The 15,533-nt window shown below is 45.9% G+C and overlaps 2 protein-coding genes across 9 annotated transcripts in view; one reads left to right on the top strand and one right to left on the bottom strand.

The window, feature by feature from the left end:
• Positions 1 to 5,407, bottom strand: part of RNF170 (ring finger protein 170) — a 29,268-nt gene extending 23,861 nt beyond the window's left edge. For 2 of the 8 annotated variants that reach the window (XM_028481400.2, XM_055081213.1), the window contains exons 1-3: positions 5,339 to 5,407; positions 4,234 to 4,364; positions 1,412 to 1,541 (exon numbers count right to left, since the gene is read on the bottom strand). The gene's annotated coding sequence lies outside the window, so the exon portion shown is untranslated. Of the gene's footprint in view, positions 1 to 1,411; positions 1,542 to 4,233; positions 4,478 to 4,758; positions 4,921 to 5,338 lie in introns of those variants that run through there. The other 6 variants (XM_055081214.1, XM_028481399.2, XM_024131409.3 and 3 more) reach the window with 6 other exon arrangements.
• The window catches only part of HOOK3 (hook microtubule tethering protein 3), a 111,301-nt gene continuing 100,930 nt past the window's right edge, over positions 5,163 to 15,533 (top strand). Inside the window, exons 1-2 of the mRNA XM_024131556.3 lie at positions 5,163 to 5,342; positions 12,547 to 12,632. Coding sequence (XP_023987324.1) covers positions 5,286 to 5,342; positions 12,547 to 12,632 — 143 coding nt within the window. The 5' untranslated portion in view covers positions 5,163 to 5,285. The remainder of the gene's footprint in view (positions 5,343 to 12,546; positions 12,633 to 15,533) is intronic.

The raw sequence follows: 15,533 nt of genomic DNA, 5'->3' as shown, positions 1-15,533 counted from the left end.
TGGAAGGAACTTAAGCAAACAAACAGATCAAAGGTGGCTTTCATCAGCTTTACACATGGTAATGGCCGGATATATCAGCAACTTTCTAATGACAGGTTTCAAGTATCCTTCATGAAAGCACACACCAGGAACTCAGAGAAGGAGCTCTAACCTCAGTATTTTATTCAAAAGAAGAGTCAAATGAACTGCCATATGAAACTGAAGAAAAAAGCCTCAAGTAATCTTGGGGTGGGCCATGTAGTCAATCTAGATTTTTATGTTGTCAGGTTTCCTCTTTTTAAATTGAAGATGCTGTGGCTGTCAGAAGTCCTGTTAGTGAGAACTACTTGCATCTGCTCAGAGGTAAGCAAAATGTGATCCTGGGTGGAGAGTCCCAGCCTCCAATTACTGAATCGAGTTGGGAGGATTTTCTCCTACGTTGTACATTTAGGGAGTTCACTACTTTGTACTATTTCTTTTTTTAATGGGTTACATTTGTTTCACTACTTTGTACTATTTCTTTTTTTAATGGGTTACATTTGTTTCTTTTAGGGACTTTGTACTATTTCTTTATTTAATGGGTTACATTTGTTTCTTTCAGGGACTTTGTACTATTTCTTTATTTAATGGGTTACATTTGTTTCTTTTAGGGAGTTCACTACTTTGTACTATTTTTTTTTTTTTTTTTGCGGTACGCAGGCCTCTCACTGTTGTGGCCTCTCCCGTTGTGGTGCTCCGGAGGCAGCCATGGCTCACGGGCCCAGCCACTCCACGGCATGTGGGATCTTCCCGGACCGGGGCACGAACCCGCGTCCCCTGAATTGGCAGGCGGACTCTCAACCATGCGCCACCAGGGAAGCCCACTATGTCCTTCCAAGTGTAATCAGTGATCATGTGACTAAATTCTACTCTATACATTTTATATATATATATATATACACACACACACACACATATATATTCTTATATCACTGAATCACTTTGCTGCACACCTGAAACACAATATTGTAAATCAACTATAGTTCAATAAAAAATAAAATAATCAAAATTACATATATATATATTCTACTGTATAAAGACATACTTCTACCAGTTACACCCTTCAGATGCTGCTTCATTCACATTTCCAAGAGCTCAGAGAGCCAGGATACCTTAAGTATTGCAGGACCATGTAATGTCCTGCAATGTTATTTGCATGTAATGTTATGTTATGTTATTTGCATCATTTTATAGCAAAAGTTCCCGGTGCTGTTGAAATGAAGAGTTACTTTTTATTGCCACAAATTCTAGTGTCACTGAAGGAGGTGCTTGGGCTGAGAGAGGGTAGGAAGGGAGGAGACTGCTGGTGAGGAACAGAAAGGTCAGCTGCACTTCCCTGCCACGTGGAAATCCCAGCCCTCACATGGATAACTACTAACGGTGTCTGACCAACCTGTCGGGGCTTCAGTAGTTAACTTCCGCCAGTAGTCTTTCTTATCACAGGAGTCCAAAAAGGAACTGCAGGCGCTGCTGGCTCAAAAATGAGGTATTATGCCACCACCTCAGTTTGGAAAGAAGCCAATCTAAGATTATAGGGGATAAACAATAAAAAGAAATAAAATTTTCTACTTGAGGAGTTGACCTTATACCCCAATCTTGAAAATGAATTCCAATGTCAACCTGAACTTCAGTCCTCCAACCTCTGCTCACCTGGAACAAATCAGTGCTGCTGATTTGGACCAAGGGCACAGGCTCTCAGCGCGAGCCCAAGCCCCGCTGCATGGCATGCAGGCCCCGGAGTTTAGCTCCAATTCTGCTACCACAACTGGGACCCCGCTTAATCTCTTAGGACCCCTCATTTTCTGCAAAATGTGAAAGCTGGATTTGAAGATTTCTTAAGTTCCCTCCACCACTACATTTGTCTGATTCAGAGCTTTCTGGAATTGAAAAACAAAAAAAGGCAGGAAAGCTAAATAACCAAAGGTTAAAATGGTTACAAGTGGGGAGCAGGCCTGGGAGAGCCAGATCCTCACCTTTCCCAGGATACAGTTCTACAGTCTGAATTCTTTTCAAGAACGTATTACTTTAGCAATAAAAATAGAAGCCAGTCCTGCTTCCTCCCTTCAGAGATGAAAATTAGGCTTCAGTGCTCGAAGCTTTAAGACGTCTCTCCCCAGTCCCATGCTTATGGAGCACCCTAGACCCTCCCAGTTTCCTGACTGTGCCCTCTGAAGACCTCAGTGACTGGCACTGGCAGGCGCCCGCACTCACTACCCCTTACCCAGCTGAGCAGCGCACAGGGGATTTTACATGTGGCGGGGGCCTTGCACTAAATGCTGCTCGCTTGAAACCCCAACGCAAGGTTATTAAATTTATAAAACATGGCATCTAATCTAATTCATAGGGTCCTGTCAAATGAAAACAAGTTACTAGTACTCTGTTGTTAACTATTTGAGATTTACAGAAACAAAACACCATAGATCTTGGCAACGGTGTTGATAATTGATAGAAAAACTGATAATTGAGAGAAGCGGGAGTGATTTCCAGCACTGGCTTTGTTATTGCTTAGCTGGCTAAGTCTTACTGAGTAGCTTAATATATTGAAGAAGCATAAGCTTTGCAGTCAGACAACTGTGTACTTGTGCAAAATATGGGTCTCAGCTTCCTCATGTGTAAAATACATAAAATTAACTTGAACTATATCGAGCAACCACTTTTTTGGCAAAAAAAACATAAAACCACCCTAGTTTTGTGGAGTTCATGAGATAACAAAGGTAGAGCACTTACACATTGCTTGGTACATCATACAGGCTCTCAACGGAAGCTATAATATTTTGATTACTATTATTAACAACCCTCAAGGAATCTGCAGAACCATGATAAGACGTGGCCATGTCTTCCTTACAGCTACACTAAGTAGCGTCTCAAGCTCGCTTTGATCTAAGCTCTAAGTATGTATTCCCTGGGAAACTGGATAAACTTGGCACACTGCGGTGAAGGACACTCCCCTGTTTACTTGAATCTGATAAACAGCTGTAGATGAGAATTAGCCTCCAACTAACTGGAGTAAGGAGACAGCTAAGTCAAGTGCCGCTCACCTCTCTTTGGTCTTTTCCAAAGCTTTCAGGAAAAACAAAACAAAACAACACAGACAAAAAAGGGAAATATAGGAAATTCCGTAACTTCAAAGGAGAAACTCCATGTCTTTTTACCCAAACTCATGTAAAAACATGATGGTCACATGGCTTCTGCAGACAATTACTCACATTCAAGAAGTTTTTAATATAATTTCCTTCATGGAGGGTAACCGGAGCTACGGAATGAAATCTCAAGAACACTGCACATCATGCACAAATGCATTGTGGGTGAGCTATCAAACCTGAGAAGGGAGGCTGAGGTCAACTGTGTCAAAGCCCTAAAAACCAGAGCAGCTGGCACGAAGGTGCTCACCCATTACAGGCCTTGCAACAAGGCTCCACATCCAAAGACAGGTTCCGGGAGTCAGGCTGACTTGATGACTTTACATGCCTAACAGGGTAATGGTCACTTAAAGTGCCAGGGATGCTTACAGAGATAACCTAGCTTGGAATGTAGAAACTCTGGTTTGACAAAGGCCCAGAGCCACCGACAAAGGAAACAAAGGCAGGTGAGGTACATTTTATCACTTCTAAAGGTTTCTCTGCCCTTGGTGTAGGGAAGAATGTTTAAAAGACCACTGAGAAGACTTCTGGTAAGATCTTCTACATTCACACAATGAAAAATCTGTTAACTGGGACTCTGAAAAGCATCATGAAAAACTCAATGCTGTCTTGGCAGTTCTGAAAGCTCAATGACAAAACCTAGTCTTAATGGGGAAAGGGGGCTCCAGGAACTGCAAACCACAGAAAGGTGTGTCCTGGGAAGTTAACTTTGTTGCACCCCACATAAAAGTTTGGCATCATCTGGTAAAGTGATGCACAACCTATAACTCAACAATCCCAGGACTCCAAGGCATATAGCTAAAGAAACTTACACGTTGGCACTAGTCTCTAGGGATATGAATCTTATAGCATTGTTCTTAGTTAGCCCCAAACTGGAACAGCAAAATGCCCATCAACAGTAGCATGGATATACTGTTACATTCATACAGTGGAGTACTAGACAGCACTGAAAATTACCTATGCATCTACACAAACTTACTATGAATGCAAAGCTATAAAATAACACAATGATTCCACTCATAGAAGCTCAACAACAGGCAAAGAAAAACTGTGTTGTTTAGGCATGCATACGTACGTGGTAAAGAGATAAGGAAAAGCAAGAAAGTGAACATCATAAAAGTCAGTCTAGGGAGGGAACGATGCTCAGAAAGGAACACGAGGTGCTGGAGGAACTCCTGAGGTATGGGCAGTTCTCTTTGTTGTTACCTGCGTGTTTTATTACTAATTACTCTCCAGGCATGTCCGTTGTGTGCACTTTTCTGCACATGCTGTATCGCCTAACGATTCATCGGTAACCCTGCAGAGGTTCACCCTCTAGAACGGGAGCAGCTCGAGGCCGGTCCCCCTGGCCACTGCGGAAGGAGGGACAGGCCCCGGGAACCGTCGCGGCCCCCCGGGTTGGCCGGCGCCGCACACCCTCCCCCGCCTCCCGGGGCTGCGAGGTCCGCGCGGCCCGAGCAGGAGCGGCGGGCTGCCCTCGGCGCCCCGACCCGCCACGTCGGCCTCACAGCGCGGGCGCCCGGGGCCGCCCGGCTCCCCGCGTAAGGCGCCCCGCCGTCCCGCCCAGGCCGGGGCCCCGCCGGCGCTCGGCCGCGCGTACCTCTGCACCGCGGAGGACACCTCGCCAGCTCCCGGAGACCGAGGGCACAGATTGTTTCCGGGGCTGCCCGCCACCCTCGCGGGCGACCACTGGCTGTCTCCTCCGGGCCGGGCGCGCGGGCACGGCGCACGCGCACTGCCGCGCTTCCGTGAGGGCGCGGCGGGGACCCGCCGGCGGGGAGCGCGCGGGGGCGACACGCAGCGGGCGGCGGGCGCGGCCGTGCGCAGTGCTGGGCGGCTGCGGCTCGGGCCGAGCCGGGCTCTCGGCGGGTGAGGGCCGGCGGGGCTGCGGGGCGGCAGGGCTGCGTGGCTGCGGGTCCGCGGGCGGGGCAGGCGGGCGCGCGCGGTGGCGCGCGGTCCCGACGGGCCGGAGGAGGAGGGGCGCCGGTGACGCTGCGGGAGCCGCTGCCAGCGCCGGACGGAGTCGGCGGCCGGGCGGAGGACGGGCAGGCCGACCCTCGGACGCAGCCCCGGGCCGAGCCGCGGGCTTCCTGGCGAGGCGGGGCGGCCGCGAGCCCGGGCGGGAAGATGTTCAACGTGGAGTCCCTGGAGCGGGTGGAGCTGTGCGAGAGCCTCCTCACTTGGGTAGGTGGCGACGCGGTCCGGAGGCCCCCTCCCCCAGGCCGCCGTCCTGGGATATCCCCGCGCCCCGGGCGGGCGCCGAGGGCGCCGGTGCCGTCACATCCGGGGCCCGGGGCGGGGGCCGGGACGCCGGTGCGGGCGGTGTCCACGGCGGGAGGGGCGCCCGGCCGGGTCCGAGGGAAACTCGCGGGGCCCGCGGGGTCGGGCAGAGGCCGAGGACGGGTGCGGGCGGCGCTGTCACCAGGCGGTTCCCCGCACCTCCGTGGGGCGGGGGGGGGGGGCACCGGAGACCCCGGCCCGACGCTGCCGCCTTTGTTGTCCCGCTCGCCGGGACAGCGCAGCCCTGGAGGGCGAGCGGCGCGGGGCGCTGGGGGAGAGGGCTTCCCGGGAGGGCGGAGGGTAGGAGAAGGACCCGCAGCCCGGCCTCCGCGATAGGAGAGGAGAAAGTGAGCGGCGTGGAGGTGCCTAGGGAAGGTGTTCGAGGTGAAAATAAGTCTGGAAGGTGTTTAGGCATCAGTAGTGGGACCCGACATTTGGGGGGCAACGTTGTGCCATTCTAATTTTAAATTATCAAATGCTTACTAAGATTCTCATATGTGCATGTAAATATGTGTTCCGTTGTAATGCCAACAATCGTGCCTTTAGCAGCCTCTTGTACAGGTGGACGTAAAACCCAAGCTTGTGTGTTTCCCTAAGTGCGGTGTCAGTTCCTGGGTTGTGCCTGTGTGTGTATCTACGGGATAAACCTGGTGCTTGTTTGGGGAGCTTTCGTTTTACTCATTGCTAAAACGTTAAATACCACTTTTAGAATGCAGCACTAATCTATTTAGGGAGGTGACTACAGCATTTGTATTAATGTGCAAGGTAAGACACAGATGCCAAACAGATTCAGTTTAGCGGTGCCTTGGGCGATAAGCTTAGATCCCTGGAGTACGGACATCACTGCCCTGTGTGGGGACATTTGGGTGGAATGCTTAGAGGGCCAGTGTCCTAGGCTGGTTGTAACAAACGTAATGAAAATAGTATGAGATTTTCATAATTTGGCTTGTGTCACAAATCAAATTATGTTTTCTGAAACAGAATATGTACAAGGGTAGATAGAGCTTGATCTATTAAGTAATTTTTGTATTAGGGCATTCTTGGCATTTCAGATCGTTTGCAATAATATATAGTTAACGTACAGCTTACAACTGTAATGGGTTCCGACTTAAGTAGGGAAATGGGTTCCCCTGCTGCATTTTAGAGAAGAGAAAAAACAGATAAGCTGCATAATGTGGCCAAAGTTTGACTAGGCAGGGGAGAGATAAAGGAAAGAATTACCACATTTTTTGATACTGTGGAAGGAATGGATTTGGCAGAGGTTGTAAACAGAAGATTGAGGATCTGAAGATGTGCATTTTTGAGTCTGTACCTCCTTCAGTGCTAGAAAAAAAAGACAAGAGGGCAAAGATGAGGAAACTTAATTGAATCTGAAGTAGGGTTACGTTGCTTAAAGTCTAGAAAGACGAGTCATGGAAACAAAGAGGTGTGTTTGAAGGGCATCTGCCAGAAGGTGGTGGTCAGTGCAGTTATTTGGGTGAGAAATACTAATAAAAATACAGAGGAAGAATCACAGAGAGAAGTTTGAAGGGGTACTAACAGAAGCATACTATGGCCACATCTATTTAAAATCTGGTAAAATGTTAAGAAAATAGAGATAATCCAGGTTATCAGCTATAGAGAGAGGTCAAGGAGTCTGGTTTTGTAGAAAAAAAGGCTTTTTGAAATTTCACTGGAAGGCTCATCAAGGAAAATTTCTGGGGAAGAGATTATCAATGACAAAACTGGAGGGCAGAGTCCAAACAAAGATATACCATTCTAAAATTTGGAAACATTTTAAAACATTGTACATTGAAATGTTTCAAAATAAAGCTGAGGTTAAACGCTGGGTTTGTTCTCTTTTAGTAGTTATTATAAAAAGCAGAATAAATGTTCATGTGGAAAGTGTCTGCGGTAGCTGAAAATGTGCATTCACTCTAGTAGCTCCCCTCATAGCTGAAGGCCAGATGAATGACGAACACAATTCCAAAGCCAAAAGTAAGGGGGGGAAATGTACCATATACATTCCTAAGAAAGGACCCCCGTTTAGAATAATTTGCTCTGTTTTGCATAAAGTTCTAGCCAACTTAGTCGTGCAGTTTCTTTGCACACGGCCGGTGAGAAGGTAACTGCCACATTCAGCAAAATGCAGGCAGCTGTCAGTGACAGAGAAGACCCCGAGAGGTGAAGGTTCAGCCTGGGCAGTCTTAGAGCTGACAGCCTTGTATACGTCAAGAGCCTCCACATTCAGTTACCAAAGATCATAATTATGATCCTGAATATCAAATAGAAGTTTATTTTCACTACGCAGCATTTAGTTTGAGATCAGAGTCATATAGTACATATTAGAAGTTCTTCCACCAGAAATGGTTAAAATAACAACTCAGGCACTTAGTGGGATGCCTGTTAGCCACCTATGCAAAGTTCATTTCTGTGGAACATCTCAGTGCCCCAAATGCTGGATAAATTGCTATTGTATCAGAAAGGTTACTAGCCCAAGAACCAAATGTTCCACATTTTTGTTGAAAGAGGAATGCTTGTTAAGAGACAAAGTATCATCCTACCAAGGGAAAATGGAAAATGGTTTAAGCTTAAATTCCGAATCAAAGTTTATGCAGTAAGAAAGTTCAGCAGGATGTGCTGGAAAGTTTCCACTCTTAACCTCTTTCCCCACCCTCTGAGTCAAAATGTACTCTTACCTGTTAGAAAAAATCTGCCCTACCTGTTACACCTGTCAAGCCTAACTTCTTGAACGGTGCATGGAAAGATTGCTCTTTCCTAGGTTTAGGAGACTGAAAAACCAGAAAGAGTCTGGAATGCCGTCAACTAATGGCAAGAAGCTAAGTGGAACAAGAATCATGACCACACAGGTTCAGTGCATTTCTTCTGGGAAACCCAGCAACATTAACATATCCTTGTAATTTTCATATTTAGCAGCCTGTAAAATGGCATGTTGGTGTTTACAATTAGGGAGGGTATAATTTTTGTGGTGGTATCTCCCCCATTCCATTCTCTCTGTCCTTCCTAACTCTTAGGTCCCCTAATGGAGGGATAAAGGAATCAGATGTACAAAAGCATGTATATTTTTTAAAGCTTTAATTTTCTATCTTTCTTTTTTTTTTTTTTAACTGAGGGCCAATATGACATGTTAGTTAAGAGTATAGGTTCTGAAATTTGACCACCTGGGTTCAAATCCTGACTTTGCTTCCTACTAACTGTGGGTAGCTTTGGACAAGAAACTTCATCTATGGTTTTTTTTTTTTTTTTTTTTTTGTGGTATGCGGGCCTTTCTCTGTTGTGGCCTCTCCCGTTGCGGAGCACAGGCTCCGGACGCGCAGGCTCAGCGGCCATGGCTCACGGGCCCAGCCGCTCCGCGGCACGTGGGATCCTCCCGGACCGGGGCGCGAACCCGGTTCCCCTGCATCGGCAGGAGGACGCGCAACCGCTGCGCCACCAGGGAAGCCCTCATCTATGTTTTGACTGCATTCAATTTAGCACTAAGAAATGTTTCCTATGCACTAGTATTGATCAGCATAATTGGAGGTCTCGTTAAAACGCTGACTGCTAGGCCCCGGTTCCAGAGTCTGTAATTCAGTAGGGCTGAGCTAGGGCCTGATAGTCTTCATTTCTAACAGGTTTCTAGGCGGCGCTATTAGTGGCCTGAGGCCCACACTTTGAGAACCACTGCTCCAGAGCAAGGTTTGTTAACCTTAGCATTACTGACATTCTGGGCTGGATCATTTTTGTTCTGGGCACTGCTCTGTCATCCTGGTCTCTACCTACTAGATGCCAATAGCACCCACTTAGTTGTTGCAACTAAAAATGTCTCATAGGGAGCAAAATTGCCCCTGGTTGAGAATCACTACTCTAAAGATAGTAATTCCAGGTGATCTCATGCTTTACCCTTCTCATGCTTTTGTGGGGGAAGGTGAGGTGGAAGTTGGATGGTGTTAATAGAGCTCCTTGGAATTAAAAGAGAGGTTATGACCCTTCCAGCAGCATGTCACGCCCTAATGTGGTTAATGCAATTATCTTTAAATTTTACTGTACTTATTGGGCTTCCCTGGTGGTGCAGTGGTTGAGAATCCGCCTGCCAACGCAGGGGACACGGGTTCGAGCCCTGGTCGGGGAAGATCCCACATGCCGCAGAGCAGCTAAGCCCGTGCGCCACAACTCCTGAGCCCGCGCTCTAGAGCCTGCGAGCCACAACTACTGAGCCTGTGCTGTAGAGCCCACGAGCCCCAACTACTGAGCCTGCACTCTGGAGCCCGCATGCTACAACTGCTGAAGCCCGCGTGCCTAGAGCCCGTGCTCCGCAACAAGAGAAGCCACCGCAATGAGAAGCCCGCGCACCGCAACAGAGTAGCCCCTGCGTGCAGCAACGAAGACCCAAACGCAGCCAAAAATAAATAAATAAAATAAGTACATTAAAAAAAATTTTTTTTTTACTGCTGTCCTGAAACACCCTGTAGATTTTAACTCAGAATTTATGAGAACTGGTAGGTGATAGAATTTTTTAAAAATTAAAATACACATACCATAAAGTTCTTTTAAAAGTGCACAATTCAGTGCTTTGTAGTATGATCGCAGGTTGTGCAGCCATCACCACTATCTAATTCCAAGAATATTTTTATCGCCTCAAAAGGAAACTCCATAGAGAGAGTTTCTCTGGGATCTGCTTTACTTTTATCTCAAAGCAGAGGTGGACATCCTCTAGCCTTCATGAGCGACTATTTACCTCAAGAGCCAATTCAGAGAAAATAATTGTTTGGAAGCCACATTTAAAAAATCAAAATGAAAATAGTTTTAAGTCCTAGGAGAGAAACAGATATAGTCTTACAAGTAAATTACTTGCATTATTGAATTACCTGCTTTATTGAGTTTTTCCTTATGCTTGGCCAGAGGCAGTTTTCTGATCTTTCATCCTTTACATTTGGTAGTGGGTTTGGATCAGAACCCTTTGGATCAGAGTTCCAAATGCCAAATCAGTGCCCCGCCACATAGCATTATTTGATGAACTTGTTAAAAATAGACTCCCAGCCTTCTCCAACTTCCCAGATGATTCGGGTGTACACCCAGGTCTGGAAACTACTGCTTAAGACTTTTACAAATACGTAATGTCCATTTGTTATCTCATTCTTTAAGCAACACACCGCCCCCCCATAAGGTATTTTCCCCAATTTCTAGATTGAAAAACTGACATGAAATGAGGTAAAGTGGCATATCCAAGGTCACACAGCCAGCAGATTAGGAGCAAAGCTGGGGATGGAGTTTACATGCAGAGCGTGTTCAGTGAGGGCTTTTCTGGGCCAGGTTGGTGATCAAGAGATGAGTGAGGTGTGGCCCTCACCTCTGCTCTTTTTCATTCTAAGCCTACAAGAAAGAGATGAATTCAGCAACTGTTAAACGAAAGTGGGTGCTTATTTCTTTTCGAACTGCATTGTTATTACCACAGTACCATTGACGAGGCGACTGGAGAGAGTGTGGAGTGAAATTCAGTATCATTTCCTACAGATGATGTTTATTTGGTCCATTTATTCATTTACTAATGATTTATTGAACCGCTGCATGTATAAGGTTAGTGTCAGGGGGTAGCCTGCAAGAGCCCTCTTTTCATTACCTCTCCCAAATAGACACCTAAGTAGAAATCACCTGCTATGCGATCTTTAAGGCCATTTCCTTAGTTCCCGCCGCCATAACCATCTCTACCCACAAGACTGTCAAAAATATGAAGAAGCTGCTGACTGCAGCTTCTTTTTTTAAAGATTTGATAGATGACACGGCACAGAGAAGTGGACGCTCATCAACTGTTAGTAAATTGCTACAGCACTTGTTCAGGGTAGTTTGGCAATATTTATCAAAAATCTTAAAACGTTCATACACTTTGATCCAGCAAATTTACTTCTAGGAATATAACCCTGTAAGTAAAAATGTATTGAAGGCAGATGGTCCCCTGACCATTATTTGCAGGGTTTCCATTGTCATTACCTCGTTTGACCTCATGTGTTAGCATACAAACCTATTAACATAGGTCTCCCTGCCTATTCCCTGCAAGCCTTTCTTCATACTGCAGCTGCTGTGATCCTTATACGATGCAGATCTCATGGCCTCACCCTTCTGCTTAGAATCCTTTGCTTACTCTCCTTGCTCTGAGGATGAAGTCCTAACGTGACTTGAGAGGTTTTGCACAGCGACGCTTCCTTCTTTAACCCTGTCTTTCCCCATTCTACTCTCTTCCCTGCTTTATCTCTTCCTCTGATTCCCATACTCCTCCATTTTACAACCTATAAACTGCAGAGCATGGCTTGCGCCTATCTATTCTCAGTGATTTATTGCCTTCTAAGTCCTGGTTGCGCTACTGAGTAGAATCATTGCTGGCTCAGCTGTATTATTATCTTGCTCAGAAATAATTTCTACTAATTCTCAGCTATGTTGTGTTAGTTCTGATTCATAATACATTTAAAATCAAAAAGAACTGAATATCTAACCTAACTGTGTGATTTCTACATCTGTATAAAGATATTTTTGTTCTGAGTAAAAGAAATCTCAGCTTGGCCAGGCACAAAGAAGAAATGTATCTCACATAATAGGAGTCTTCAAGATTTTTAGTTTAGTGGCTCAATTTTGGCGTCAAGGACCCCGTTCTTTCTGTTCCTCTTCTCTGCCATCCACTGCATTGGCCTCATCCTAACGGTCAACGAGATGACTGCTTTTGGCAACTGAAGCAACCAGCATGTTTATTCACATCAAGGGGAGGTTGGCTTTTCTTTCCCGGAGGCCCAAGTAAGCCTCTGTTTGCATCTGTTTGGTCCAAATTGTCTTTGCCTGTGCACCCATGAGCCAGTCACTGGCAGAGGGGATGACGGTACCGTGACTTTCTTAGATGATTATCTGTGAGGAGGATGAATGCGGGGAAGCCGCCCAGTGTCCACCACCATTTCTCTTTTACCAAAAGGAAAAAACTGCAATAGCAGGCTGCAGGAAACTTCCCGTAAGGGAAAACATTTCACAGTGTTCTGCTTTTTAAAACTTATTCAACTCCCAAGATGAGGTAGAAGAAGTCTAAGAATTCTTCTATATGGTTAACCATGGAATCTTTTTTTCCCTTTTTTTAATTTCCTTTTTCTAGATCCAGACATTTAATGTGGATGCACCATGCCAGACCGTGGAAGATTTAACGAATGGGGTTGTGATGGCCCAGGTTCTCCAAAAGATGTAAGCATAAACTGCTTTATCTTTTTGTATGTTATTATACCTGGATATTTATTAGATTGAAAACATGGACAAAAAAATAAAGTGCTCGCATGAAACACGTGTTGCGCAGAGACCGAGAACTGAGCAGCACAGGTGGTTCCGGCAGCCTGCGCTTGTTTAGGTACAGATGGACCGGCTGCAAGGGTAGTTAGGGCTGCAATTGTTGCAGTACTCCAACGGTTTCAGCAGAATTCTTTCTTCCTGTGGTTTTCAGCATAAGCTTGGCAGACATTTTCCTGTTAGCGTCCAGATTTTGCCATCATAGAAGGATCTGAGAGGCTTACTCTCTCTTTAGGTCTCTGCTCAGACGTTGTCTTACCAGCGAGGCCCTCCCTGCCCACCCCTAGAAAATAAGCGATAGCCATGCCCTGTGCTCCGTTTCCCTTTTAACCTTCCGTATGCTTCTCAGAAGTAGGTAACACCGTATCGTATACCATGTATTTTGCTTGCTTATTTGTTACCTGCTGCTTCCCCCCACGCCCATCTGCAGACAGACTGACAGACAGACACACACAGTGTAAGCTCCACCTAGAGGCAGGGTGAAAACATAATAGTTGTAAAATTGATATTGTATGGCTGTCTTCAACTTTTGACCTAGGAATTTTTCAAATAAAGGATTACCTGTGAATTTAAGATGTCAGTAAGTTTGATGTGATTTGGGGGATACTTTTGTCTTTTGAAGCCCTGAGCCCTTGTCAGCCTGAGACACTAAAGAATTTACATGGAACTTGCTGAGATTTCCTGCAGCTCTGTTGAGAATCAGTATCATCGCTGAAGGATTCTTGCCATTGCTCCCCTTGCAGTGAGCTGTGTAGAGCTGCCCATTTGGAAGCTTCTCAAATGCCTGCCTTTCAGAGAATCTACCTGCCTTTCACACTGGCAGTTCATGCTTGAAAACTATAGCTTGCTGTACCTTTCTTCTGCACCTTACATCTCTCCAGACATACAGGCATGCAGACTTTCTGGCAGAGCTCAAGAAGGCTCGCTTGAAACTGACCAGCCCTGGTTCTGGCACTGAGAAGAGCAGTCTTGTGATTTTCGTGGACACTTTCGAGTGGTGCCTTAATAACGTTTAGGTTTTGAATGGTCTAGAGCAGCAGTCCCCAGCCTTTTTGGCACGAGGGACCAGTTTCGTGGAAGACAATTTTTCCATGGATGGTGGGGGAATGGTGATTCAGGCGGTAATGCGAGCGATGGTGGGGGATGGTTCAGGCGGTAATGTGAGCGATGGGGAGGTTGGTTCCGGGGGTAACGCGGGTGATGGGGAGGTTGGTTCCGGTGGTAACGGGAGCGATGGGGAGGTTGGTTCCGGCGGTAATGCGGGTGATGGGGAGCGGCAGATGCAGCTTCGCTCACTCACCTGCCGTTCACCTCCTGCTCTGCGGCCTGGTTCCTAACAGGCCGTAGACTGGTAGCGGTCCACGGCCTGGGGGTTGGGGACCCCTGGTCTGGAGAGTTTCAGTGCAGTTCTTAATAAAAATTATTTGTGGGCAAGTGGGCCTAACTACGTGAGCTTTCTAGGTATGTGTCATTAAATGAATTTTTTGCTTGTTAGTTTGGGTAGGATTTCTATTGTAGAAACCAGAAGAAAGACTGTATGAGTATATTATTTTACCAAATCAAGATCCTAACATGCACTATGTTCTGCAGAATGGTTATTCTTATTTACCAAAGTCTTGTGGGTATATTTCTCATCAGGATTTAGTTTTTTACATTTTTACCCAAAACGCATTCCTTTTTTCCTTTTGTTGTGGTATAATGTAGACGGAAAAGCATACTAAAAGAAGTGATTAATTTGTGTGTAGTATGTATATGCACACATGTATACACACATCCATGTAACCACCACCCAGACTGAACTATATAACATTTTGAGCCCCCAAATGGTCCCCCTCATGCCCCTCCCTAATCAATACCCCTTGCCTCAAAGATAGCCATGGTTCTAATTTCTACACCATCATTCTTATAAGTGGAATCATACAGTTTACACTCTTTTGTGTTTGACTTCTTTCACTCAACATAATGTCTGTGTGATGCATTCATGTTGTTTTATATTGTCTGTGTAAATAATTGTATAATAACAGCTTCACAGAAGCTTCCTCCTTTGTCAGTTTGATGTTTATTGAATGGCTACTCTGCATCCAGCACTGGTGATGCAAGGATGAGCCACAGTCCACAGGGTAATTGTGTTCAGAGAGTTCATAACCTGGGGAAAAACGGATGTTAAATGACCAAGGAGACAAAACTGCTAGTATAACAAGCGCTACAGAGAAATTGTGAAAATTTCTAAGTTAGCAGTTGTCTCCGCAGAGCTAGCATTCAGAAGAGTCCAAACCAGAGATATCAATTTGGATGTTTCTTAATTGAAGCCATGAGCGTGGATTAAATCACTCAGGGAAGAGTACAGGGTAAGAAGAAGACAGTGTGTAGCCTGAGCCTTGAAGAACTCTGACATTTAGTGTTGGTTAGAACATCTACCAGCAGAGGGACCGGAGAGGCACGGGGAAAGCCAGTGGTGTGTGGATGCTGAGAGAAATGGCAGATGTCTTCATTTTGTCTGAGCTAACTGAGAAACTTGTATGTTTTTGTAGTTTTAGCAGGAATTTTATCAAATGTGAATAGATCTCATTAGGCTTATTGTTAGTATAATTTATTTCTCTCTCTCATCTTTTAAGTCATTTTCTGCTCATCTGCTTTCCTGCTTCCAACATCTTATTGCTGCCTTCTGTCTTTCTGTTCATCCATGTAGGTTCATGTCCCCCTGGTTTTTGTGTGTTTGTTTGTTTGTTTTGCTGTACGCGGGCCTCTCACTGCTGTGGCCTCTCCCGTTGCGGAGCACAGGCTCCGGACGCACAGGCTCAG

Source organism: Physeter macrocephalus, chromosome 20 (assembly GCF_002837175.3).
Source record: "Physeter macrocephalus isolate SW-GA chromosome 20, ASM283717v5, whole genome shotgun sequence".
Taxonomy (NCBI): Eukaryota; Metazoa; Chordata; class Mammalia; order Artiodactyla; family Physeteridae; genus Physeter; species Physeter macrocephalus.
Note: the sequence above shows the minus strand (reverse complement) of the source record. Positions and strands in the feature narration are given on the sequence as shown.